General features: G+C 46.1%; 1 protein-coding gene across 2 annotated transcripts in view; it reads right to left on the bottom strand.

Annotated features, from left to right (window-relative positions):
* The window catches only part of PHIP (pleckstrin homology domain interacting protein), a 944,985-nt gene that overhangs the window by 510,396 nt on the left and 407,320 nt on the right, over positions 1–27,269 (bottom strand). For both annotated transcript variants that reach the window (XM_029595577.1, XM_029595576.1), the window contains exon 18: positions 16,303–16,483. In XM_029595577.1, the coding sequence (XP_029451437.1) occupies positions 16,303–16,483 (181 nt within the window). The remainder of the gene's footprint in view (positions 1–16,302; positions 16,484–27,269) is intronic.

The following is a 27,269-nucleotide window of genomic DNA, read 5'->3' as shown; positions in this document are numbered from 1 at the left end:
AACTGAGGAGCCGGCTCGAGGAGCGAGGGAACGCCAATACATGCGCACTTCAAAGCTCTTCGAGCTAAGAGAGTAAGCTCCGTCTCGTGACATCACGGATGACATCACCCAAGCTGTATGGCTAAATGCCCTGCTTATCGACGGAAAAAAATAAGAAAAAGTTATTTACCCTTTCAAATAACACTAGGACTAGATGCCACTCCATGAAACTAGCAACTGACCAATTTAAAACAAATTGTAGGAAACTTTTTCACTCATCACACAATCTATGGAATCTGTTCACAGAGGATGTGGTCAAATGTTTAAAAAGAGAGCTGGACAAGTTCCTCAAGGATAAGTCCATAAACAGTTATTAGCCAGGTAGACTAAGGGAAGCCAGCGCTTACTGGAAGTGAGATATAAGAAACAGATCAACTATTGGGAATCTACCTGAAACTTGTGATCTGGATTGGCCACTGTCAGAGAAAGGATGCTGTGCTTGATCGACCTTGGTCTGACTCAGCATGACATTTATATTCCATTTTTTTGAGAGCAAATGTAAAAAATGTACAAGGGTATGAATCTTTTACAAGACACTATTGAGCATTATAATAAAATGTATGCTCTCAAAGCATTTGATACATTTTTAGATAAACATGTCAACACATTAGAATCATGATGACAGGTTTTAGATCATACAGCCTATCTAGTCTGCCTATCCACATCAACCACTTAGCTCCACATCTCTCCCACTCCCTCAGAGATCCCTGTGTATCCCATACTGCCCTGAACCAATAAGCCTTCATACTGTTGATGCAATTCCATTATTGCTCTCTGCTTTTATGGCAGGGGGAAAAGATGGAAAGGGGAATTTGATTCAGACAGCAACCAACAAGGACATTGGATTTTACGGTCTGGGAAACCAAATAAGCATGGGGGTAACTTGCTGATGTGGTGGTTACTACCCTTAATCAACATGCCTGATATTTTGGATGCAACTCCAACATTGCTCTCTGCTTCAACGGCAAGAGGTAACAGGGAACTGGACTCAGACAGCAAACAACAAGGGCCCTGACTTTGATGGTTTGGGAAACTAAGCAAGGGGGTGACTTGTATGGAGCAGCAGATGCTACCATAAGCTTGCTGGACAGATTGGATGAACTGTTTGGACCTTTTCTGCCGTCATTTTCTATGTATTCAGGTACTGTATGTGTTTTCACCACTGTATACTAATTCATGCATCCACCACCCTTGTTGTAAAGAAATATTTCCTTAAATTATTCCTCAGTCTACTCGCTTTTACCCTCATCCTAAAGTATCCTTTCTGTGGAAAGAGGCCCACTTCATGTAAATTTATACCTTGGAAGCATTTGAATGCCTCAATCATCTCTCCTATCACACCTTTCCTCTAAGTGGCTCAGCATGTTTAAATCTTAAAGTTTAACTTCATATGCTTTACAATGAAGACCACTGACCATTTTAGTAGCCAGCCTCTGGAACGATTCAATTTAGTTTATATCCTTTTCAAAGTGTGGTCTCAAAAATTGTCCACAGTATTCCAGGGACATGTTACAGGGGCAATATTGCCTCCTTTTTTCAGCTTACCATTTCTCTCCCTATGCACCCAGGCAGTTTCTGGTTACCATGAGATCATCAGATACAATCACCCCCAGAACCCACCCTTGTTTCATGCAAAGATGAATTTCACCCTCATACTATATCGCTTCTTTAGGTTTTTGCAGCCAAAATTCATGACAATTTTTTTTAGCATTAAATCTTAGCTGCCAGGCTCTAGACCATTCTACAATCTATGCTAGATCCCTCATGTTTTCACATCTTCCTAGGTATCTACGCTGTTGCAGATTTTGGTTTCATCTGAAAAAGGACAAACCTTTCCCAACAGTCCTACAATATCTCTTATGATAATGTTTGTCTTAAATGGCAAAGAAATTTGGGCATCTCGCTACACCCACAATCAAAATAAATATTACCAGAAAAGATGCATTTTATATTTGTATATTGAAAATTCAAAATAAAGGCCTGGTGACTATTCCCATCAGATCCTAAGCTTTGCAGCTGCTGCTTTAAAGATTTCCCGCCTCAGAACCTCCAACTATTGTAACTCCCCAGTCAAATATCCTACCCCTGTTTCCCAGAATAGGCTGGATTTAAATTCCAGTACCTTAGTCCCATACAAGGAAGGGTATGAAACAAGAGGAATGCTGCCATCCATTACAGTAAGGAGGCCAGGGGAAAAGACCTACTGGTTCCATTATGAGCAGTTCTATTTTTCCCTTTTTTTCCCCAACTGCCTCCCTCTTTTTTGGTCTGAAACGAAAACAATATTTTGTAGTTGATGTGCCAAAATCAGGGACTATCTTGCTCTAAGCTAGTAAAACATGGGTTACTGTAAGAGGTGTAAATGTATAACCCTCTAACAGGCCATAAATGCTACCCTATGAAGTGCCAATCCAGGTATCAAACCTTGTTCTGCCAGGTGGCAGCATATAATGCTAGCACTACATATTGGGCAAGGGATTACGTGTAAAGATTTTTACTCTTTGGTAAGCCAATTTCCTACCAAATGGAGTCAATATGGAAATATTTGAGGAGGACATCTTATTTATGAAGTGCATGCCCATGAAACCCAAGGTAAAATACCTATAAAAAATTATATAGGGCTTTATTCAAAAAAGGATTTTCTACACACACAAATGGAGAGAAACCAGTTCTGAAAAAGATTCATACTGTTTAACTATCCTGCATGCAAGACTGAAGGGGATGGAGTCTGTGGTTCAAATTTGTACTGCTTAATATATGGAGAAATTTAGTTTCAGCTGTTAATTTCCTCTCTCTCTTTGAATTCTATTAGACCAGTCTAGATATGTGTACTTATTCCATCCCATCAGCAGATGGTGACAGAAAACCACAAACTTTTGGTGACATCACCATTAGTTTACAGGATGGTGCAGTCCAGGCAATTGGCAATATCCTTATGTCAAAGGAATGGAATCACAAAACTTCCCCTAAAATCACAAATCAAAAATTAAACATCCAAACAGGAGAGGGATCCCCCGAGATAAATTCTGATTCCCACTCCCACCTGGACATGGAAAGAAAGTGTCAGAATAAATTGATATAACAGAGAAAAACATTAGAAATTAAGAGTCTCAGGCCTTCCCCACTTGGAATTATGTAAAACCTCTGCATAACCCGAACTTTTAATCAAGAGAAAAATACCAAGGGGAGCCAATGAACTCTTGGGAGGGTCCTGGTCTGATCAAGCAGGATTAAAGGAAAGGAAATTAACAGTTAAGACAAAATTCCTTCTTCCTTTTCCTGCTAGACTACTCCAGACGCATGGGAAGTTCCTGAGGCCATACTAATATAAATGGGAAGACGACAGGGTTACCTTGAAAAGTTTTGCCCCAAAAGCCACATCTCACCTATGTTTAGTGAAGGACTACAAAGAGTACCAAGTAGCCATCTTACAAATGTCCTTTGGATCCAAGGCCATAGCCTCCTCGCAAAAAAACCCAAGCCTTTACAGAATGAATACAAAATGCCTTCAGTACTTAACCGCCCTTCAGTAAATAAGATGAGGAAATCACCCCCTTAATCCGCTCATTAATCAGGGCAGTTTAAACTTATATTATACGTTAACTTTGCAAACCGCCATGATTTCTCCAGAAAAGACAGTATATAAATATTTGTAAATAAATAAATAATCCTGCTGAGCTGCCACACTCTGGTATCCTCAAAAACAGGTCCAGTAAATGCTAAACACTTGAGATATAGACAATAAATAAAAAGGGGTTAGCTCAAATTCTGAAAAGATTATATATGGTTGAACCGGGGAAACCTCATATAGTGCCAATAATAGGCTAATTGAGAATGCCTATGTGGCTACAGGGTTAGAAACTCTAACTCCAACAATGTGGTTGTTAGATTACTTGTATAATCATTGGAAGCCCCGGGTGGACAAGATGATAAATCAGTTACTTTGTTTAGCTATCTTGACAATCCAGTGTGAATCCACTGTTGTGGGAGTATATGATGGTATACAAAAAAACTAAATGTTATACCAATCACAACTCACGGTTATGACGCCAAGGATGTGTATATGAAACTTCATGCGGTAAGTGTCATGATCCCACATGAAGGGATCATGACACTTACCGCATGAAGTTTCATATACACATCCTTGGCGTCATAACCGTGAGTTGTGATTGGTATAACATTTAGTTTTTTTGTATACCATCATATACTCCCACAACAGTGGACTCACACTGGATTGTCAAGATAGCTAAACAAAGTAACTGATTTATCATCTTGTCCACCCGGGGCTTCCAATGATTATACAAGTAATCTAACAACCACATTGTTGGAGTTAGAGTTTCTAACCCTGTAGCCACATAGGCATTCTCAATTAGCCTATTATTGGCACTATATGAGGTTTCCCCGGTTCAACCATATATAATCTTTTCAGAATTTGAGCTAACCCCTTTTATTTATTGTTTACACTCTGGTATCCAACATATTTCTCTCAAGGAAGTCAGCCTGGATATTGTCCACGCCTGCTATGTGAGAAACAGTTGCAGAAGATTCCTTCCCACACCCCAAAAAAGCAATTTTGCCTAGTTAGCCATCATCCCACTCCAAATGCTCCCTGGTCTGTTTACATAAAGTGCACAAGGGCTAGTCTGACAGCCTGGTCTCTAGCCTGCTGATGGACCACAAAGCCTCCCCCCCCCCCCCCTTCAGACAAAAGCCCTTACACTATTTGATTGTGGTAGTGGACAGTCCAGCCAACCAGGTTTGCACCTGATGTGATCACTGGTCATGCTGGCAGTTCTCACCCCTGCTGGCAGTTCTCACCCCTTTCAAAAAGTTCAAGGGAACTGCCCATCAAGTCAGACTCTCTGATAGAACTCAGAAGGAGAAGATAAACTTCATAGTCCTGTAACTGCTGTGACCAGCGAAACAGGGAGAAGTCTGGAAAGGCAACATATGAGCCCTAGCCCACAGGAACAACTGAAAGTGGATGCCACAGATCACAGAAGCTGAAGATATTCCCAAGCTCAGTGGGGCTTCTTGAAACAGGAAAATTTGAACATGAGCGAAGACCTTCGAAATTCTCTCGTGTCAAATAAATCTAGCTACATTTGGTATGGAATGAGCACCTAGGTAACTCCAAAGATGAGAAGATACTAGATTACTCATTGGGAAATTTTCTACCCAACCTAAGCTCTCCAAGGCCTGCACTACCTTGGTTGAAACAGACTGGCTTTCTTGAAATGACCTAGCCCTTATCAGCCAATCATCCAGATACAGATGAACTATGATGCTATCTGCGTAAAAAGGCTGCAATGGCGACCATCACCTTAATGAAGTCCTTGGTGCTGAGGTAAGGCTGATGGAAACTGCCCTGGATTAGCAATGCTTTCCTAAGTTATAAAAGCAGAGGAACATTTGGAGATCTTCTCTAATGGAAATGTGAAAATAAGCCTCTGAAAGAACCGGAGATGAGAATAATTTCTCTTGCCACAGTAAATGAGCGAAAAGTCTCAATCCAGAAAAGGGGAATCTGAAGGCATCTGTTAACTCCTTTCAGGAACTGTCTTTTGGGACCACAAAAATGATAGAAAACCTAACCCAACAGTGGTATCACAGCTTATAAGTGCTGAAGCTTACCCAGAGTGCCTTTTGCTGCAAGCCGACACATATGGGGACACTATAAATGGCGTTTGAAACAGGAAAGGTGAACTCTAAGGCATAACTGTTCTGATCTATATCCAGAGCCCAGAGATCTGAAGTAATGTGGTCCACTCCTGGTAGTAATACCCATTGGGATTACCATGAATAGACTGATCTCTTCACTTAAATTTGCCTGTCTGAGAAGACTGCTTTCCCAGTCTGTATCTCCTAGCTTCCCTAAAATTCCAGGGACTTCTATTGGCCCAAGATGTGTACTCTCTTCTGGGAGCTTTGGTGGCATAGCCTCCCCAAGAATCTTGACCAACCTCCCAAAGTCTTCCCCCCCAACTATAATTTTCCATTAAAGGGAAGCTTGCTAAGGCATGCCTTAGATGCAATCTTTGATGCCCATGGTCACTGGAGTCACCAAACTGCTATAATCAAGGACAGCGACATAAAAAAAACTATCATACAAATCTGGCCCTTCGAGATCTCTAGAAGTTGAAGTATCCAGCGCAAAACTTCAAGCTAAATAAATCCCATAAAAGGCAATCTGCACCATCATGGGTCTAGAAACGAAAGAATGTCTCAAGATTGAGTTTATCTTCCTATCTTGGTGATCCTAAAGGGCTGTGTCCCCTTCCACCAGGATAATTCTTTTGAGTCACAATCAAAACAAAGCCATCGACTTACAGCAGTGCAGGATACAACTTATTCATGATCTTGATGCTCTTGAAACCCACTCCAGGGGAATCCCACTCTGACACAACTATTCCTTACAGCACTGTATGGAAGAAGGAGAGTTTAGATAGCTTGCAGACTTCCTCGAGAAAGCAAATGTTGCTTACCTGTAACAGGTGTTCTCACAGGACAGCAGGATGTTAGTCCTCACATATGGGTGACATCATCAGGATGCAGCCCAATCACAGAAAACTTCTGTCAAAGTTTCCAGAACTTTGACTGGCCCCTACTGGGAATGCCGAGCATAGCACCAACCCTGCATCCAGCAGGGGTCCCCCTTCAGTCTCGTAATACAGCAAAAGTATGTGCGAAAAAATAAAAGAAAACGTAAACAAACCCAACTCCGCGGGGGTGGCGGATAGGTTTCGTGAGGACTAACATCCTGCTGTCCTTTGAGAACACCTGTTACAGGTAAGCAACTCTGCTTTCTCACAGGAAAAGCAGGATGGTAGTCCTCACATATGGGTGAGTACCGAGCTGAGGATACCCGAGCGAAGCACCAAATGCACCCAAAGATGTGCAACAGGCACAACAACAGGGGTGGAATTTGGCTATGAGGACATCCTGAACCCTAACGGGTCGGTGGAAGGATGTTGGTAAGTCAAACTGAAAATAAGTTGCGTAGAACAGACTGGCCAAAGATGGAATCTTGTCTGCTAGCCATATCTAAGCAATAATGGGCTGCGAAGGTATGTAGAGAACTCCAGGGAGCAGCCTTGCATATGTCAGGAAGCGGCACCGAATGAAGGTGCGCTACTAATGTCGCCATGGGCCTTATAGAGTGTGCTTTCACATGGTCTTGGAGTGGAATGCCTGCTTGCTGGTAACAAAAAGAGATACAGACCGCCAGCCAGGAGGAGAGGGTCTGCTTTCCCACAGGATTTCCAAGTTTGATGGTATCAAACGAAACAATTGAGTGGATTTCCTGTGGGCTGACATGCGGTCTAGATAGAAGGCTAGAGCAAGCTTGGAGTCTGTTGTCCTGGATTGGAATGGGGCCTGGGAAAAAAGGTAGGTAGGATAATGGATTGATTAACGTGAAATTCCGATACTACCTTTGGTAAAAATTTAGAGTGGGTGCAGAGCACCACCCTGTCATGCAGAATTTTAGTGTAAGGCGGATAGGTAACTAATGCCTGTAATTCACTAACTCTGCGAGCGGATGTGATCGCGAGAAAAAAAACTACCTTCCAGGTGAGATAGCGAGATCACAGGAGTGGCTCAAACGGAGGTTTCATAAGCCTTCCCAACACTACATTAAGGTCCCAAGCAGGGGCCGGAGGGCGCAGTGGAACTCATGAAGCGTGATACTAAGGGTTGTGTCGAAATGGAGACATTTCCTATACCCTTATGGTACGCAGACACTGCACTGACATGCACCCTGATAGAGGACGTTTTCAGGCCTAACTGACAGGTGCCAGAGATAGTCCAGGAATCTTGCAGTGGAACAAGTGAAGGGGTCTATGGACATGGAAGTGCACCAGACCGTAAACCTCTTCCATTTAGAGCGATAAGACCTTCTCGTTGAAAGCTTTCGTGAAGCCACCAGGACTCAGGATTTCGACTCAAAGGTTAAGAGGTTGGAGTATTAACCTTTCAACATCCAGGCAGTCAGAAACACAGCCTGGAGAGGTTGGGGTGGCGCAGGTACCCGTCGCTCTGAGTTATCAGAAGGGGATCCTTCCCCAGGGGAATGTACCGGCATACTGGAGGATTAGAAACCACACCTGGCATGGCCAGTGGGGAGCTATCAGAATCATTAATCCCTTGTCCTTCCGTAGCTTCACGAGAGTCTTTGAAATGCGAGGAAGTGGAAGGTACACATAAAGGAGACCGCTAACCCAGCAGAGGGCGAAGGCATCTCTTGGTTGTGAGTGATGACTGTGAAAGAGAGAGCAGAAGTTGTCTACTTTGTGGTTGTGGACCGACTCAAAAAGGTCTATGCGAGGGTAGCCCCAACGTTGGAATAGCGAGTCCGCTACTGTGGGTTTGAGAGACCACTCGTGCGGATGGAAAGTGTGACTCAGCTTGTTCACCAAGAGATTGTCCAATCCCGGCAAGTAGGTTGCTTTGAGGCACATCAAGCGGGAAAGGGCCCATGCCCATATCTGTGCAGCTTCCTGACACAGGAGGTAGGAGCCCGTTCCCCCTTGTTTGTTGATGTACCATATCGCAACCTGATTGTTGGTTTGAATCAGGATGGCTTTGTTTGATAGGCAGTCCTGAAAGGCCTTGAGGGCATACCTGATCACCCGTAGCTCCAGGAAATTTATCTGGTGTCTGGCTTCTGGCTTCCTCTGGAGACCAGGTTCCCCAAGTCTGCAGGTCATCTACATGTGCACCCCACCCTAGGTTGGATGCATCTCTTAAGACAATTTGATGTTCTGGTGCCTGAAATGGAAGGCCTTGAATGAGATTGGAGTGGTGCATCCATCAAACTAGAGACAGACGGAGCTGTTTGGTAACCTGACAATGCTGGACATTGGCTGACAAGCTTGAATCCACTGGGATTTTAGGGTCCACTGCATGACTCTCATGGCAAGGCGAGCCTTTGGAGTGACATGTACCAAGGATGCCATGTGACCCAGCAGTATGAGGAAATGACGAGCAGTTGAAGATGCTAGAGTTTCCATGTGATGCACCAGAGAGGTTATGGTGAAAGCTCAATCCTGGGGGAGGAAGGGTTTCGTCTGTAGTGTGTTCAGGTTGGCCCCTATAAAGGAAAGGAGTTGGGAAGGAACTATCTTGGATTTGGGATAGTTGATTAGAAACCCTAAGGAGATCAGGGTATGGATAGTGAGTCGCAGGGAGGCTAATGCATCCTGCTGAGTTGGAGCCCTTATCAACCAATCGTCGAGATAAGGGTAGACATGCACTCCCTGATTCCTGAGAAAGGTTGCGACCACCACCAGGTACATGGTGAATACTCGTGGTGTGGACGCTAGGCCGAATGGTAGTACACTGTACTGGAAGTGACGAGGGCCGACCAGGAATCACAGGAATTTGTGATGAGAAGGAGTTATGGAGATGTGTGTTTAAGTGTATTGGAGATCTAGAGCGCATAGCCAATCTCCTCTTTGTAGAAGAGGAAGTAGAGAGCCCAAGGTTACCATTTTGAATTTTTCTTTCTATAAAAATTTGTTTAGGGTGCAAAAGTCCAGTATCGGACGTACGCCACCTGACGTTTTTGGTATCAGAAAATACCGGAAGTAGAACCCTTGACCATGTTGGGAGAAGGGCATTGGTTCTATTGCTCAGATTTTGAGGAGGATTGATACCTCCTGTTCGAGCAAGAGAGAGTGGTCGGAAGTCCCCCACGTCAGCCGAGGTGGGGAGTCCGGTGGAACAGTCAGGAAATTTAGATGGTAACCCTGAGTGACTACCGCAAGCACCCACTGGTCTGTGGTGACTGTATGCCAAATGTTGTTCAAGTGGCAGAGCTGACCGCCGACCGGTATGGATGGAAGAGGAATTTGGCTTACACTCTCTATGAAGGAGTTAAAACCCTGACGCTGGCCCAGGCTGAGAGGCTGGCTGAGATTTTTGAGGCCGAGACTGTCTGGACTGACCTTTTTGGTAAGGTCTGGAAGGACGACCTCTAGAAGTTGGAGGATAGAATTTTCTTGGCTTGTAGGCCGGCCTTTTAGAGTCACGCCTGAAAGTTCTCTTTGGGGCGGATGGAAACTCAGAAGGCACAGAAGAAAGCTGGCGCAGCGTTTCATGATGATCCTTAAGCTGCGCCACAGTCTCTTGGATTTTTTCACCAAAGTGATTATCACCTACACAGGGTAGATCAGCTAACCTGTCTTGCACTTCTGGTCTTAAGTCTGAGGATTTGAGCCAGGCCCATCTTCTTGCACTAATACCCACTGCAGACACTCTAGAAGCAGTGTAAAAAATATATGCAGCGTGTACCTCGTATTTTCCAGCATCCAGACCTTTTTGAGCCAAGGCATAAAGCTGACTCTGGAGTTGCTCTGGTAAAGATTCAGAAAAATCCTGGATCCTCTTAAAAAGGTGTCTGTTATACTTGTCATGTATAATTGGTAAGAGGCAATGCGAGATATGAGCATTGAACCATGAAAGACACATCTACCAAAAGCATCCAGGTATTTTTGTTCCTTCCCTGGAGGAATGAGGTTTTGAATGTCATGCCTTTTTCTGGGCTGATTCAACCACAGAGTGATGATCCAGCTGTGATTTTTGAAATCCTGGAGCTGACTGTCAGGCCGATACAGTAAGGGCGCGTAAGAAAAAGTGCGGCAGTGCCGTGCGCCCGCTCATTTGCCACTTGCACAGTTCGGATCACATACCGCTCGATACAGTATTTAAATGTAAACCTGGAACACCTTTTCTGTTTGTTTTTGTGAAAAATGCATAAATATAAAAGAAAAAAAGAAAGAAAAAAAAAGAAAGAAACTTAGGTTGAGTACTGCCAACGATGCCTCCCCTCTGAGACGATTCCCATTTTCAGGTCCTCCGAGAGGGAAGAATCCGTGCGGCAGACGCTGCCCTCAGGGCCCTTAGTGCCGCGGCCGAGATTCTCCAATCCCATTCCCAGGCCATTGGGGATCTCGGTGCCGGCAATGCCCACTTTTGCCCTCAATGCCAGAATCGAGAAGCTTAGGCAGGGACCTTCATGCCGGCAAGGAGGAGCCCCCAAATGATCCCTGGGGGGATGAGACATCTGAGTCTTCCTCAGAGCACTCAGACAACCTTCTTTCTGAGCCTTCTCTGCCAGTTGAGAGGCGTCTGTCTCCCCTGGAGGATCTTTCTTTTGCGGGTTTTGTCCGGCTATGGCCGAGGCCATCCTGTTCCAGCTCCTCACTGAAGAGGACGCTTGGCACAAAATGCTGGAGGGGCTTCAGTTTGTTGATGCCCCAAAGGAGATAGTGGCTGTCCCAGTCCATGAGATCTTCAAGGAACTTCTCCTTAGGATCTAGGAGCACCCTGTGTCCATTCCTCCAGTCACTCAGAAGACTGACACCACGTACCTGGTGCGATAAGCATTGGGCTTTGAGAGGTGCCACCTCCCACATCAGTCTGTGGTGGTGGAGTCTGCCCTCAAGGCCAAGCACTCTCGCACCCATGCCTCTGCCCCGCCAGGTCGGGAACACAGGGCCTTATATGCCTTAAGTAGGAAGGTCTTTCAGGGTGCTATGGTCATTGCCTGTATTGAATCCTGCCAACTGTATATGACCCAATACCACTGTAATTTATGGAAACAGATCCAGGAATTGTCAGAGCACCTTCCCTAGCAGAGCAGGCGCTTTCATGACGGTAGTGCAGCAAGGCCTGGAGGCAGGCAAATACGAGGTGCGGTCCACCTACGATGTTTTTGAAATGGCGAGGATGGTTACAGCGGGCATTGGTGCCCGCAGAATGGCCTGGCTTCGTGCCTCATATCTTCATCCAGAGGTCCAGGAGAAGCTGGTGGATTTACCCTGCACAGGGTAGAATCTAGTCAGAGATAAAGTTAGGGACGCGGTGGCCCAATTAAGACCACCACGAGACCCTGCAACACCTCTCAGCGGGTACCTCAGGTCCGACGTCCTTGATCAGGAAATCCTTGCGACAGGGGTCCAGGAAGTCCTTTTTACCGCCAGAGAAAGTTCTACCCTCCTGCCTCTTGGGCATGCACGTCATGTTTATTTATTTAGTGATTTTTATATACCGTCATTCGGTAAAGCCATCATAAGACTAGAACCTTGCCTTCATACCTTTCGAAGACAACTGAAGACGTGGCTTTTCCTCCAAGCCTTCCCCTAGTCAAAATGACACTTCGGACTCAGCTTAAGGAATGAGATAATTTATCTCATAACCAGTTATATATTATTTATTTGTTGCTAATTTCCGCTCTACCTTTCTTCCTGGCTACTTTAGCCCCCAAGTTCTATACCCTTGTTTTATGTAACTTTGCTTGATTCAGCCTTCTTGTTTTTTTGGTTACTCTTGTTTTTTTCCCCTAAGTTCCATGTAAACCGGCCTGATGTGAATTCTATTCGTGAAGTCCGGTATAGAAATATATATTAACTAAAATAAATAAATAAATAACGGGCATCAGCAGTACACCCAGAAGGGTGTCTAGACACACTAGCAGGGGCGCCAAGAGAGATGGCACAGGCTCCAGCACCGGGACTGGTGCCGACAGCGGCTCAATACCCCTCAGTGCTAGGAGCACAGCCTGCTGAACCTTGCGATCCAACTCCTCCTAAACATCCACTGTAGTTAAGATGGATGAAGGAGGAGAAGGAGGAGGCATCACTGCGACCGGTGGGGAACACCTTGGACTCCAGAGTCTGATAGAGGACAGTGCCTCTTCTCCATGGTGATTCTTCAGTGGTGGCACGGTGGCCACCGATGCCACACCAGTCCCAGAGACATGCGCAGACAGTGACCGGTGATGATGCTTGTGGGACTTCCCTCGGTACTCAGCCCGGTCTTTCCCCAGAGCCGAGGAAGATGAAGATCCTGATTTCCTTGATTAAAATGACACCAGAGACAACCTATCACCGGCTCCTCTCTCATGAGAGGAACCCACCAGATGGGTAGAGAGGGACAGCGTACCTAACAGCTCCCCTCAGCCTCTAGGTGTCAATGCCCCCGATGCCAGAGTAGATGGATCAGACTTTCTGGCAAAAAGCTTTTTCATCTTATCCAGCCAGGCACGATGGCCTTTGGGGGTCACCTGGTCACACAGATGGCATGCTCAAGATGTCGTGCGTCACCCCCATCTCATGTGGATCAGTAATCGACATGGTCACTGGAGGCATCAGCAAAAACTGGAGAAAGAGAAAATTTAAACACCTACCGCACACCAGACAGCACCGACCGAAGAAGAGGGACCCAGTGCCAAAAACATCTTAAAAAAAAACAAAACAAAACACCAAAAAAAAACTTTGAAAAGGATGAGTTAAGAGCAGAAGTCCACTATTATGAGGTAACTACTTCGCAGAAAAAAACAAAACACACACACTGAATAGGGACCTCGCGTGGATAGTGGCATGCTGGGCATGCTCAGTGAGCCAGTCAAAGTTCTAGAAACTGGCATGGTTTTACATGCCAGTCTCCATCTGATGATGGAACCCATCTGCAAGGACTACCAGCCGGCTTGTCCTAGGAGAACAAAGATCTGGTGTCCCTCCAGTCAAGGCCGTGACCAACCCATCATCAGAATGGGAAGAGCCAGGCTTAGCAAAATCTGAGAAAGACAACTCTCCCCGAGCGTCTGAGCAGCGCTAACACAGGTTAGAAGCCAGGTCAGGCTGAGAAGTTCTAATATGACAGGCAACACAAATAGGAAAATGCTTAGGTTTCTTGCTTACCGGCACTATCGCGGTGGTAAACATGCGTCAGAATGGCTTGGGCTCAAAAGGGAAATGCGCACAAAAATAAATGCCTAGAAGAAAGCACGGCAAGGTGCACGTACAACTTGTGCACTAAGTGCCAGGAACAATGAAAAATGTTTTGTGTGTAGAAAGCACGCCCAAAAACAGAGCGCACAAAGCATGCGCAGAGTTGATGCCTGTAGAAGGCAGTAGAATATGCACAGGAGCATGATAAAATGGCCGCAGAAGTCTACCACGCGGTATGCAAGAGAAAGCCTAAATGCAGGGTCTAGCCCACCGGGGACCATTCAACCCGCCAGGTTGCCTGGTTCCCCAACCCCAACAGGAACGAATGTTGGTACAGCGCGCCAAGCACAGAGTCCGGAGGAATTCCTGAAACCCCTCTGTCTCTGATTCAAGGTAAAACTTTTTTTTTTTTTTTAATTTAAACCTTACCTGAGCTCAGCACTTACCGGCTGAGTCAGAGACTGTCTGCAGCTGCGGGGGAAGAGGGCATCTGCTGTCACCACCGCGCTCGGCCTCCTGCACCCACTGGCCTTTCAGCTGAACTAGCAGCTAAATCCACACCGGGAAACCCAGCTACTGGACCAAGGCACACCCTCAGAGGGACCATGAAAATCACTTCAGGAATTCTCAACTGGGTGAGGGACCTTTAGGATTCACCGCAGGAGAGCAGGGCTTTCTTTTCCTGAATTAACAACTTCAAATCCCTCCTTCCAAAAAGCTCAAAGCAATCCCTATAGGGAGAGGTACGTCCACCATCTGCTGGAGATAGAAAATACTGGCAGGCTGGGTTCACTGCAGGGCTATATGTACTGTGATGTCAGCTTGCTCCATTCTCCATCTGCAGCCACTGGTCCTAAGTCCATTTGTCTACATGCTAGGAAATCTCCTTTCGTGAAACCATGTTGCCTATCATCTTGAAATTCACTTGCTTCAAGTTAATGCACTATTCTATCCTTCTGTAATGCTTCTATTAGTTTAGAAGGTTATCAGTTAGAAGATCTCTCTCATATGCCATAAGAGAATCCACACTGGAATGAAACCATTTCCATTTTCTGAGTAAAATAAAAGCTTTAAGACAAAGGAAGAACTCAAAAGGCACCAGACAATTCAAATAAGAGTAAAACCACTGTTGTAACATCTAGTAGATTTGTATTTAGTTAGCTTAACTAAATAAAAGTTAAGTTTAAATGAGAATTGCAAGGTTTGATATTACACGAAAGAGATTGTTCTCTGTTGCTTGCTCCATACTTTGGAATGCGCTGCCTGATGCCCTGTATATCTGTATAGATTCAAAGGCATTTAAATTTACTCTAAAAATGCTCTTAATTAAGAAGGCATTTGATATTGAAGCCATATAGAATATAATTTGAAAATGTATGTTAATTATCAATATTCAAATTATCCGTTTTTAATAATCATAAAAGGCAGAATTAATGTTACATTGTATTATATATTTTTATATTATTGCAATGTTTTTCATATTTTGCATATTATGGATGTAGCTATGTAAACCGCTATGAACAATTTTTTGAGACAGCAGTATGTAAAGCTTTTTAAATAAATAAATAAAACAAATGACCGCCACAGATGTTAAGCTAGTATGTATGTAGTTTTCCCCCTTCCCTCTTTGTTCTCACCTCTGAAGTGATAATGCATCTGCTGTTTCCAACTTTCTGAAATCTTTTTCGTTTCAAGTATTAAGTTAAAAAGATCTGTGAGGGATAGTGTCAATACTCCCTTTAGTATTCTGGGATATAGCCCACCAATTCCCACTCCTTTGTCTACTTTCAACTGTACCTTGGATACTACCTACTCAACAAACAAGAAATGTATTCAACACTTGCCTTTTGTTCATCACCATTCTCCTTTTATCAATAAAAAGATTTAACATAGCTGCTTTCTACTGATTCTTCTCTTAACTAACTTCATCTTCTTGTGAAGAAAGATGTAACCCCTGCCTTTATTACTTGGGGAATATATTCTTTGCTAGTCTATACGCCATTCCTACATCCTTTTATTTCACCGGTCCTCCTCTTTGCATTTTTATATTTCCTGATGCTAAGGCGATCTCTCTCGCTCTTGATTTGGTGAACACCTACTAACATGCCTGAGACAAAAATTTGTTTACAAAGATTTTCAAATTTCACTTATAGTTAACTATATATAAAAAGAATGCATACTTTAAGACACTGAAGGATTCTGAGTATATAAACAGCTGCCATTTAGCTTGCAATATTAAATATTTCCTAATTCCAAATCATTTCATAAGCAACCCTACATTTAAGCATCACAAACTAAACATTTGTAACAAAAAAAAGTTGGCACATATTGTCTATTTTAATTGGCTTCTGCTCTCTCCTTATAAATTACCATTTATTTATTTTACTTATATTCCGCTTTTCAAGCACTTCAAAATGGATTGCATTCAGGCACTGTAGGTAAAATTATACATATAGATAAATAGACATAGATGGATATAAAGATATACACACACACACACACACACAATTGCTTGAGGACATTTTTTTACCTGGATACGCCTGCAGATAGTTCTGGCACTACAACCCTTCGACTCCAGGCAACAAGGTCTCGCTCAGTAGCCATTTCACTTCTTGGTGCATTGCTATGCATTTGTCGCACACCTTCAATTTGGCCACTGCGTCTCAAACCAATATTTGGAGGAGAATGTACTTCTGAAGAACTTATAGAGCCTGAGCACAAAACAAATTGACAATATTTTAGTCTATACAATATATGGTGATGAGGAAATGTTTCATTTTTGATATTAAAAAACACAAGAATTTCACTACTCTCTAACAATAAGCATGGGTATTGTTATGAGAGTCTCTTTCCCTATGTAAGGAAAAAGGGCTTGGAGAAATATTTTTAAAGCTTAGTACCATAGTTAGATAAATGTAATAAACTCAGAATGACTTAAACACAGAATTAAAGAGGGAGACTGCATTAATTAGAAACCGTGCAAAAGGAAATTCATGACTTGAGTAGGCCATCCTGTATCACTAGTCTTTCCCAACCTTTTCAAGCCCAAGGGTAAACCTACATTATAAAAATATTGTGTGGCACAACAAATTTCATGGAGCAGGCAATGCTGACAGAGGATTCACATGGCCAGAAGAAAAGCTAGGGAAGCACTGAAAGACCCACCAGTTTTTCTTCAAAATTTTAAAGCAAAGGGAGAAAGGGAAGAGACACACACATGACCCCATCATGATGAACCAGCTCCCTCTATATATAAGTATAGGATAAGGGAGAAGTCAGTGTGGTACTGACAGCTGGCTAAGTTAGTTACCTTGGCTGCTAGAGCTCCTTCACTACTGCTCCTGCCAACACTCAAAATCATATCCAATACTCTGTGCACGTATGCCCCATTTCACTCAGCCTGGGGAATAAGAGGCTTAAAGGACTCAAAGACAGGGAAGATGAGGAAGTGTTGTAAGCATTGTATATAATTACACAGAGTCCCATCTATCCATGCCCTGCATGCTTCCTATGTTGTAGCTAAGAAGACTTGACATGCATGATTATACATGTTCTCTCAAATGAGTTCCTATCAGTTTAAGAGCCACTGCTAATGTTTCTTTTTGCTGTGGGCTGCTAAGAGTACAGCCCAGGTATTGGTCTGGATGATCCAGTGGTGATTGTTCAGTGGCAGACCTGATCAGGCTAAAGGTATACCAGTATGCCATGGTACACTGGTTGGGAATCACAGAACTAACAGACTTAGCATTTGTATGTGATGATATAGTATAATAAATGTCTGCATTTTATGAGTAACAAAAAAAAAATACACTAAGTTTGCATTCTGTAAACTGTTTTCTGTAAAAAGCAGGATGACAGCCATTTACACATGGATGATGTCATCCAGTGGCAACAAAAATACCTCTCTCTCTCTCCTTAACTAGTAAAGCTTTTGCTCTACTGAGAATGTGTGGGAATTCCCACTCAGGTATTATCTCCTAAGTTCCCCCAGTTCATTTTAGAGCTAATTCTAGCTAGGTAGTCAACTCTCCAGGGAGGTGGGCAGGTATTTAATATAACTAATTTTTCCTGCTATCTACAAACTACACTGTTTAGGGTAAGCAAACTTGTTTTTCCATTGATAAGCATTGATTGCCCAGTACCCAATGTATACTTCGTCACTACTTTGCCCAGTCTGTTAGGATCATAAGAAACAAATAGTTGAGAAACCTAAAAATCTGGTCAATACAGTAAAGTGCGGCCGCGGTTACCCTGTTCCTAACCCGCTTTCTACTCACTTTTCGGCCGCGTTAGTCCAACCCGCGATACACTATCCACTTTAACCCATTCTTACCGCCTCTTTAAATCACCGGGTAACTCCTTCCGCCCGCGGCATGTATATTAGATGTAAACGATCAAATTAGCTATTCCCTCCCATACAGTAACGCGCGCCCCGACTATCGCTTTTTTAACCTGCCGTTTTGCCGCGCGTTTAACCTGCTAACTTACCGCCTACCCTTACCCCTGCGTTAGAGGTAAGGGTAGGCGGCAAACTTTCCCCCAGCCCCCGCTCACCTGCCCTAGCCACGTCCATGGGTGCTGGTCTCCGGGGCAGCCCCAAGTCCTCTCCCCTCCTCCCGAAGCAACGAAAGCAGAAAAAATCGAAAAAGGGGAAAAAAAAAAAAGCGAAAAAGCGAAAAAAAAAAGTAGCAACAAAGCGACTTACTTTTCTTGCAGCCCTCCTCCGGAGACTGACATCGGCGGAGAAGGATCGCGGCTCCCCTGCCTCCCGGAGGCAGCTGCCGGCGAAGATGGATGCCTGCACGGGCGAAAGCAGCCCCTGTGCGTGCAATTGGGCCGCTCAAGGCGTGACGTCACGACGTTTGGCGTCACAGCATGTGACGTCACATCTTGAGCAGCCAAATGGCACGCACAGGGGCCGCTTTCGCCCGTGCAGGCATCCATCTTCGCCGGCGGGGCCACTTTCGCCACCGGCTGCCCCCCGGGAGGCAGGGAAGCCGTGGTCCGTCTCCGCCGATGTCCGTCTCCGGAGGAGGGCTGCAAGAAAAGTAAGTCGCTTCGTTGCTTTACACTTTACATGTCGTTTCACCAGTCCTCTCTCCCCTCCTCCCTGCGCCTTGCTTCGGGAGGAGGGGAGAGAGGACTGGCAATCCCGAGCGTAGGAGAACCGTCCACTTCCTGGTACCTGTCATTTCAAATGTCATTTGAAATGACAGATACCAGCGTGTCCGTGAAGCGTTAGGCCAGCGCACCCAGGATACTGTATAGCGCTCTATACAGTAAAATGGGTTGCGCGGGCCTAACGCTTCACGGACGCGGCTTGCATTTGCAAGCTATTTAAATACAGTATCGAGCGGTAGGAGAGCCGGACTGTGCGTGCGGCAACTGCGGGTGCGCCCGGCACTAACGCAGCTCTTCCTACCGCTCCTTACTGTATCGGCCTGAGTGAGTTTAAGGCAGGGGTGAACAAACTGTGAGGGCAGGCCCCCAATGGGGGGCTTGAACAATCCAGAAGAGGGATTGTTCAAGCCCCCCAGGGAAGAAAAAAATGGCTATGCTGTCGAGTCACTGTGTCATGGAGGCACTGTGAGCTCAGGAAGGAGGAAGATGCCATAACAACGTGATTATAAGCATGCCATGGCTTAGCCATGTATCTTTTGAAAGGTAAGGGAGAGAAGCTGATGCTGCTGGGATGCGTCAGGAGGGGAGCTACTTAATCTGCACCAGAATTGTTAATGGGAACAGCCAATGGGGTGTTCTACACAGGAACACCTTCACCTTCAGGCCTGGAAGCAGTTCCTACTGTTGCCAGGTTCCTAGCCAAGGAAAGAGATGACAACTGTTGCCCACCAGGGGAAAAGAACTGGTGAGGCTGGGGAAGGGAATGGGTAAAGAGGCCAGAAAGAATGAGGAAGTACAGGGGAGAAAAGGAAAAGGTGGGGAAGGGAAAATAAAGGCAAAAAACAGTAAAATTTATATAAACAAATCATGTTCTTATGTTCTTAAATGATAGGTCTCAAAAGTGGCTTGTATAATGTCTTATGCACTTTTGGAACCCCATAAACTAGGATGGGAATACGTGGATATGGCACTTGCAGGAATTGACATTCTTTCCTAGTTAAAAACATTGTGTTGGTTTCAGATAGTATATTTTTAATTTGGGCTTGCAATTGTGAAGTCGGGTCTTCTTCTAACAAATGAATATGATTTAAAGCAATTTTTGGAGTGGTTAAACACCATCGATGTTGATCTGAAATTTACTTTTCAGTTTGATCTTTCTAAAATTCCATTTTTGGATATTTGGATTATTAAGGATGGCACTCACATAAAGACCACATTGTATCGCAAAGCAACTGACAGAAATACACTATTACGGTACCAGAGCTTTCATCCTAGGGCATTTAAAAACGGTCTTCCAGTCAGTCAATATTTTCATGTGTTCCAGTTATGTTCTTCTTTGCAGGATTTCAAAAAACAATCGTATGATTTGGCTATACGATTTTTAGAACGGGGTTATCCGTTATCAGTAATACGAGTTGCCTACAAAAGAGCGTTATATTCGCCCAGAGCTTCTTTGCTGGAGTATCAAACTAGACGTTCTTCACCTCGACATGTTTGGGTATTACAGAATACAGACAAATCATCAGCGAGTATTCAAAGTATTCATCGCCACTGGCACATTTTACAACTACATTCGGTATTTTTTGAGGAACCAATTATTTCTTTCCAAACAGGACCCAACATTAAAAATCTAGTTGTTCGTGCCGCCCCATCTATTATTGGACAGCCATCTAAGGATTACAGTCATGAAGCAAGTGGAAATGGTGACATGTGTGCACTGACTATACAAGGAGTCACCTGGCAGCATCTGATAACCGGTAGAAATTATAAGAAATCATTTCACACAGAATGTAATTCTCACAACGTTGTATACGTGTTGCAATGCTCTTGCCCTCAACTTTGTCGGCCGTACCTCCCGACCAATTAAGGTACAATTGAGAGAACATCGAAGCTGCTTGCATACACAAAACATAGAAGCTCCTATTGTTAAACACTGTTTATTAAAACATACTTTTGATCAATTACAATGGACAATTTTGGATATTGTCCAAACATCTAACAGAGGAGTTGATACTCGATCCCCATTAAACTATAAAGAACATCGTTGGATTTTTAATCTGTCATCAGAATTTCCATCCAGCATAAATGAAAGCGTCGAATGGATGACGTTGATTTAAAGAGCCCTTTTTTGGTTTTCTCATTGGTTCACACAGTAATATCTGACGGTGATTGGTTGAATGACGAGTCGTAGGAGTGTTTAAAAGCTCAATTTAGTAAAATGGTGGATCCTTCGGAAATGCTATGGCCACGGAGTTGTAACAGGAGAAAATGTTCTGTTGTTGAAAAGACACAATTGTATTGAGTTAACAAATTTCTTCATGATACTGGGTTCATTTTGGGCACTTTAATTATATTCTCTGTTTTATCTTGTAGAACGACGCAAAATATATACCGTATTTTCCGGCGTATAAGATGAGTTTTTAACCCCTGAAAATCTTCTCAAAAGTTGGGGGTCGTCTTATAGGGCGTATATTTGCCGGCGTATAGGACGCACTTTTTTCCCCTGAAAATAGGTGAAAAATAAGGAGTGCGTCCTATGCGCCGGTAATCCAAATTTACAGCGTCTGGTGGATTCCGCGCGCCCTTGCTCCCCGAGTCACTCACCCTCACCTCCGGACGCCGTAGAAATTGATTCTCCGCGCCCTCGCTCCTCGAGTCACTCCTCCCCGGATGCTGTAAAATGTTCATTCTCCGCTCCCCGATTGCCCAGCACCGACCAATCGGGCAGCGTGCCTTCACTCGAGTCACTCCCTCCCCCCCACCGGATGCTGTAAAAATGTTCATTATTTTCTACAAAAAAAACAAAACATTCATTCTCCATTCCCTCGCTCCCAGATTGCCCAGCACCGACTAATCGGGCAGCGTGCCTTCGCTCCTCAAGTCACTCCCTCCCCCACCGGATGCTGTAACAAAGTTCATTCTCCGCTCCCTCGCTCCCCGAGCGAGGGAGCAGAGAATGATCCACCGGCCAATCGGGTAGCGCGCCCTCACTCCTCAAGTCACTCTCTCCTGCTGTAAATGTTGAATTCTTCAAAAAATATAGAAAATATAGAAAATTTGAAGAGGGGTAGACTTATACGGCGAGTATATCCCAAACTCTATATTTTAACTGGAAAAGTTGGGGGTCGTCTTATACGCCCAGTCGTCTTATACGCCGGAAAATACGGTAGTTATTAAGGCCCCTGAGGAAGGTCTACAAAACATGCGCTGAGACAGTTCAGCCGGTCGAGGGTTTGTTGAACAATCTGTTCTTTCATGAGAGCCACAAAGGGAGACTAGACAGTTTCCATTCTCCCGGGTTTAGGCTTTCTCTGCTGAGGAAGTCTGCAGTGGTGTTGTTTTTCCCGGCGATGTGGACGGCGGAGATGTCCTGGAGATTTGCTTCCGCCCAGGACATCAGGGGGGCCATTTCTAAGGAAACCTGTTGGCTTCTGGTTCCGCCCTGTCGGTTGATGTATGCCATCGTGGTGGCGTTGTCCGACATCACTCTGACCGCTTTGTTTCGAAGTCTGTGGGCAAATCGCAGGCAGGCTAGCCTGACTGCCCGTGCCTCTAGTCGGTTGATGTTCCACCCCGACTCTTCTTTGTTCCACCACCCCTGGGCGGTTAGCTCTTCGCAGTGTGCTCCCCATCCGCTTAGGCTGGCATCTGTGGTGAGCAGGGTCCAGGTTGGGGAGGATATTCTTGATCCCTGGCTCATGTGGTTGGACTGTAGCCACCAACGTAGCTGGGTCCGCACTCTGGTCGGCAGAGGTAGGTGTACGGTGTAGTTCTGTGATCGTGGACTCCACCGAGATAGGAGAGCGTTGCAAAGTTCTCAAGTGAGCTCGCGCCCATGGTACCACTTCCAATGTGGATGCCATTAGACCGAGGACTTGTAGATAATCCCAAGCTGTGGGCCGGGTGGCGCTCAGCAGGGTCTGGAGTCAGTTCCGCAATTTTGATCTCCTTGTGGGGGTCAGGCTGACCTTGTCTTCCTTGGGGTCGAATTGGACTCCTAGGTATTCCAGCGTCTGTGATGGCTGTAGGGAGCTCTTGTTCGAGTTGACTACCCATCCTAGGCTTTCCAGTAGAGTTATGACTCTGTTGGTTGCTCGGTGGCTCTCCTCCGGTGACTTTGCCCTGATCAGCCAATTGTCCAGGTAAGGATGGACGAGGATTCCTTCCTTCCTGAGTGTCGCTGCTACCACTACTATTACCTTGGTAAAGGTCCGCGGTGCGGTGGCTAACACGAAGGATAGTGCCCGGAATTGGAAGTGTTGGTTCAGGACCTTGAAGCGTAAGTAGCAATGGTGTTCCTGATGGATGGGGATGTGCAAGTAGGCCTCTGACAGGTCCAGGGATGTGAGGAATTCTCCTGGCTGTATTGCACGTATGACTGACCGCAGGGTTTCCATGCGAAATCTTGGGACCCTTAGGTGTCGGTTGACTGACTTCAGGTCCAGGATGGGCCTGAAGGTGCCCTCTTTCTTGGGTACAATGAAGTAAATGGAGTAATGTCCAGAATTTATCTCCCGTGAAGGCACTGGGGTTATGGCCTGTAGGGTGAGGAGTCTGGTCAGCGTAGCCTCCACTGCCGTCCTTTTGCGGGGGTCGTGGCAGGGAGATTCTACGAACTTGTCCGGAGAGATTCGAAGGAAGTCTAGGTAGTACCCTTCTCGGATGATGGCTAGGACTCACTTGTCCGAAGTTATCATCTCGACCCATCTGCTGTAGAATAGGGTTAAGTCTGCCCCCTATGGCTTCTTCCCTTGGATGGGTCGGCTGATTCTCATTGTGGGGTGTGGCTGGGACCTGAACCCGTGCCGGTTCCCCTCTTGCTGTGCCTGTTCCGAAAGGACTGGTTCCTGGCCGGGGGAATAGGTGCTTGGTAGGTATTCCTGTAAGGGTTGAAGCGCTGTGAGCTTCTGCCTCTGGATGGCCTGGGAAAGGGGCGCTGGTTTCTCTTTGACTTGTCTTCTGGTAGACGAGGTAATGGAGAGTCGCCCCATTTGTTAGCCAATTTCTCCAGTTCGCTGCCGAACAGGAGGGAACCCTTGAAGCGCATTCTTGTAAGGCGTGTCTTGGAGGAGGCGTCGGCCGACCAATTTCGCAGCCAGAGTTGTCTCCTGGCTGCCACTGATGATGACACTCCCCTGGCTGCTGTTCGTACCAGATCGGAGGCAGCGTCCGTGAGGAAGGAGAGAGCTGATTCCATGTCTTCTCCCGGGGTGTTGTTCCTGGCTTGAGATAAACAGGAACGTGTCACCACGGTGCAGCAGGTCGCAATCTGAAGGAACATAGCTGCCACCTCAAAGGCTTGTTTCAGTATGGCTTCCAGGCGCCGATCATGTGCGTCCTTGAGGGCCGCCCCTCCCTCCACTGGAATGGTGGTGCGCTTAGCGACTGCGCAAACTATGGCGTCCACTTTGGGGCACGCTAGCAGCTCCTTGGTCACTGGGTCCAGGGGGTACATGGTGGATAAGGCTCGACCCCCTTTGAATGAGGACTCTGGTGCGTTCCACTCCAGGTCGATTAGCTGTTGCGCCGCCTGTAGGAGGGGAAAATTGTGGGCCGTCTGTCGGAGGCCCTCTAACAGGGGGTTCATTCTACGTTCCCCCGGGGTGCCTTGGTTCGGGATAGCGAGTTCCGATAGGCATTGAGATACCAGGTCCGGAAGGTGCTCCTTTGCGAAGAAGCGTCTCATGGTTTGATGCGGCTCTGTCCCCGAGGGAAGTTCTCCCTCCTCGAGGGGCTCGACTTCATCCTCGGAGTAATCAGTTTCCCCGTATGTGGGGCTTCTGGGAAATGGAGGCCTGTGCCTAGGCCTCGAGGGTCCTGGGGCATGAGGGTCTTCCGGTGGATATGGGTCTGCTCAGTACTCAGACTGCATCCGGACAAAGGCGTGGATCCCTTTGAATAATTCCACCCAGGAGAGCGAGGCCGGTTCTAAGTTGAGGGGTGCCAGGTCTCTGGGGGTCCCCGTCTGAGGGATGGTCTCACTGGGGCCTGCTAGGTCCAGGGTGTTTCCTGAGGAGCTAGCGCTTAATCTTGGGTGAGCCTGGCTGTGGGCTGGAGCTCCTATGGCCTCTTCACATTGGGCACATAGGGTGTCTGCTTCCTCGCTCTGTGCGGCTCTAAGGTTGCATGCAGAGCAGAGGCCTAGAGCAATTATGCCTGACTCTGGAGGTGCTGCTTCTGCGGACGCGTGGGCTCTTAGGCGATCCATTGCGTCGATATCAATGCGCGCCAATGCGCTCCCAGCCGTAGATGTGCGCTTAAGTAGTATGCGCAAGGCTTAAGCACGGAGGATTACTAACGTGCACCTAAAGATGTGCGCCTATAATACGCGCCCAATTATCGACGCCTATAATACGCGCTCAATTATGGGCGCCTATGATACGTGCCAAACCTTGGCCGCCTATGATACGCGCCCGATCCTTGGGTGCTTAAGATACGCGCCCAACTATTTTCGGGCGCCTAATATACGCGCCCGCTGCTTGAGCGCTTAGCTTTATTTGGGCGCTCGAGCGGGCGGAGGGCGGCGAACAAGGACAAGATGGCGACGGCGAGCAGGCAAGCAATATGGCGACCTCCTTGGAGGGTCTCCACGTCGGCAGACCCTGTTAATCCTCGAAGACCAGTAAGTAAAGGATGTACGCCTTACCTTGTCTTTGGCGCTTCCCAGATGCGACCCGGGCGGTCTCCGGCTGCGGGGGGAGAGGGTGATTACCTTCACCGCTGCGCTCGAAGATGTGCGCCCGCCGCCTCTAAGCCGCGCCCGAACTCGTCTCGCTCGGGGGCTAAGTCCTCGCCGCGAACGGCTCCGGACCGAGGCTGCCTCTAAGCCGCGCCCGAGCCCTTCTCACTCGGGGGCTAAGTCCCTGCCGCGAATCTGCCACCGGACCGAGGCTCTTACCTCCGAGGGACCACGGAAATCACCTCGGGAAACTCGACTGGGGGAGGGACCCGAGGAGCAGGAGTGCGGGGCTCGTCTTCAGGTAGGATTCTTTAAAATTTGTTTGGTAGAACGCTCAGCGAGCGTGAGATAGCTCCTAACTGCTTTGGAGACGGAAAATACTGATCGGCTGCACTTCCTGCAGGGGTATATGTACTAGGTGCTAACGTCAGATTGAAATCTGATCCGTCTCCAACACTATACCCATTGGTCCTGAGTCCATCTGCTACACGCTAGGAAATCTTTAACTTTACCTGATCCCCATAACCATGCATGGGAATTACTTTCAGATTTCTTGGACGACCCCCACTCATCATAGACTCTTTTTGGTATAAGCTACTAAATAAATATCAACCCCCAATCAGCTGGGAAGCGACAGTTGAGGGCTGGAATAGAGCTTTGGGAATTAATTTCATTTCGGCTTATTACAAGAAATGCTTCACACATGCACAGTCCCTTTCAGTGTCTAATCCTTTTCAAGAGCTCCAATTCAAATTTTTGAATAGGTTCTATATTGCTACTATCCAAGCATTTAAAATGAGAAATTTAGGTGGCGGACAGTGCCTTAAATGTGGCAATCCAAATAGCTCGTTCGGACAACAGTTTTGGTCCTATCCACGTATTAGTGTGTTTTGGCATTGTGTGCATAAATATATTTGCATCATCTATTTGGGATGTCCTTCGCATATCACCTCAATGTTTTTCTCTGGGATGATGTTCGAGGTATCTCATTTCCCAATAAATATGTTCAGTGGTGGTGTTGGTTAACGATATTACTTGCAAAAAAATTTGTTACCGTTCAGCAGCCTGCTGCATCAGTTCCTTCCGTCAGGGCCGGCAGCCGTGTTCCTTGGCAGCATTCTCCAGCTGCAGCATGACTGCTCCCATCGCAGCACATCATCGCTTCCCCCGGAAGTCCCCACATTAGCGCAGGAAATAGGGCTATTTAAACGCCACTCTTCAGTACAGCATTTGCCTCGGTTACAGGCTTGCTTATGCTGGTGTTGCTCTCTGAATGCTGGTGACCTCTCTCGTTGACCCAGATTGGACCTTGGACCTTCCCTTGCTTGCTACTTGCCTCGCTGACCCGGATTGGACCTTCCATTACTTGCTACCAGCTTCACTGACCCGGATTGTACTTTGGACCTTCTCTTGCTTGCTGCCTGCCTCTTTGACCCGGATTGTGCCCTGGTCCTGCTATTGCCTTTCGCCTGCCTCTTTGAACCAGATTGTGCCCTGGACTTTTTATTGCTTGCTGCCTGCCTCGTTGACTCGGATTGTGCTTTGGGCTTTCTCCTGCTGGCTACCTGCCACTAGGACCGGATTGGATCTGGACCTTATCGACAACCAACCGAGGGTACTGGATTGCGCCCTTGACTATGTTTCTGGCTGTGGTCCAAGGGCAAGTCAAGGTAAGACTCTTACAATATCTTGGTCCA

The sequence above is a fragment of the Rhinatrema bivittatum genome, chromosome 3 (genome assembly GCF_901001135.1).
Source record: "Rhinatrema bivittatum chromosome 3, aRhiBiv1.1, whole genome shotgun sequence".
Lineage (NCBI taxonomy): Eukaryota > Metazoa > Chordata > Amphibia > Gymnophiona > Rhinatrematidae > Rhinatrema > Rhinatrema bivittatum.
This window is presented reverse-complemented; position numbering and strand designations above follow the sequence as displayed.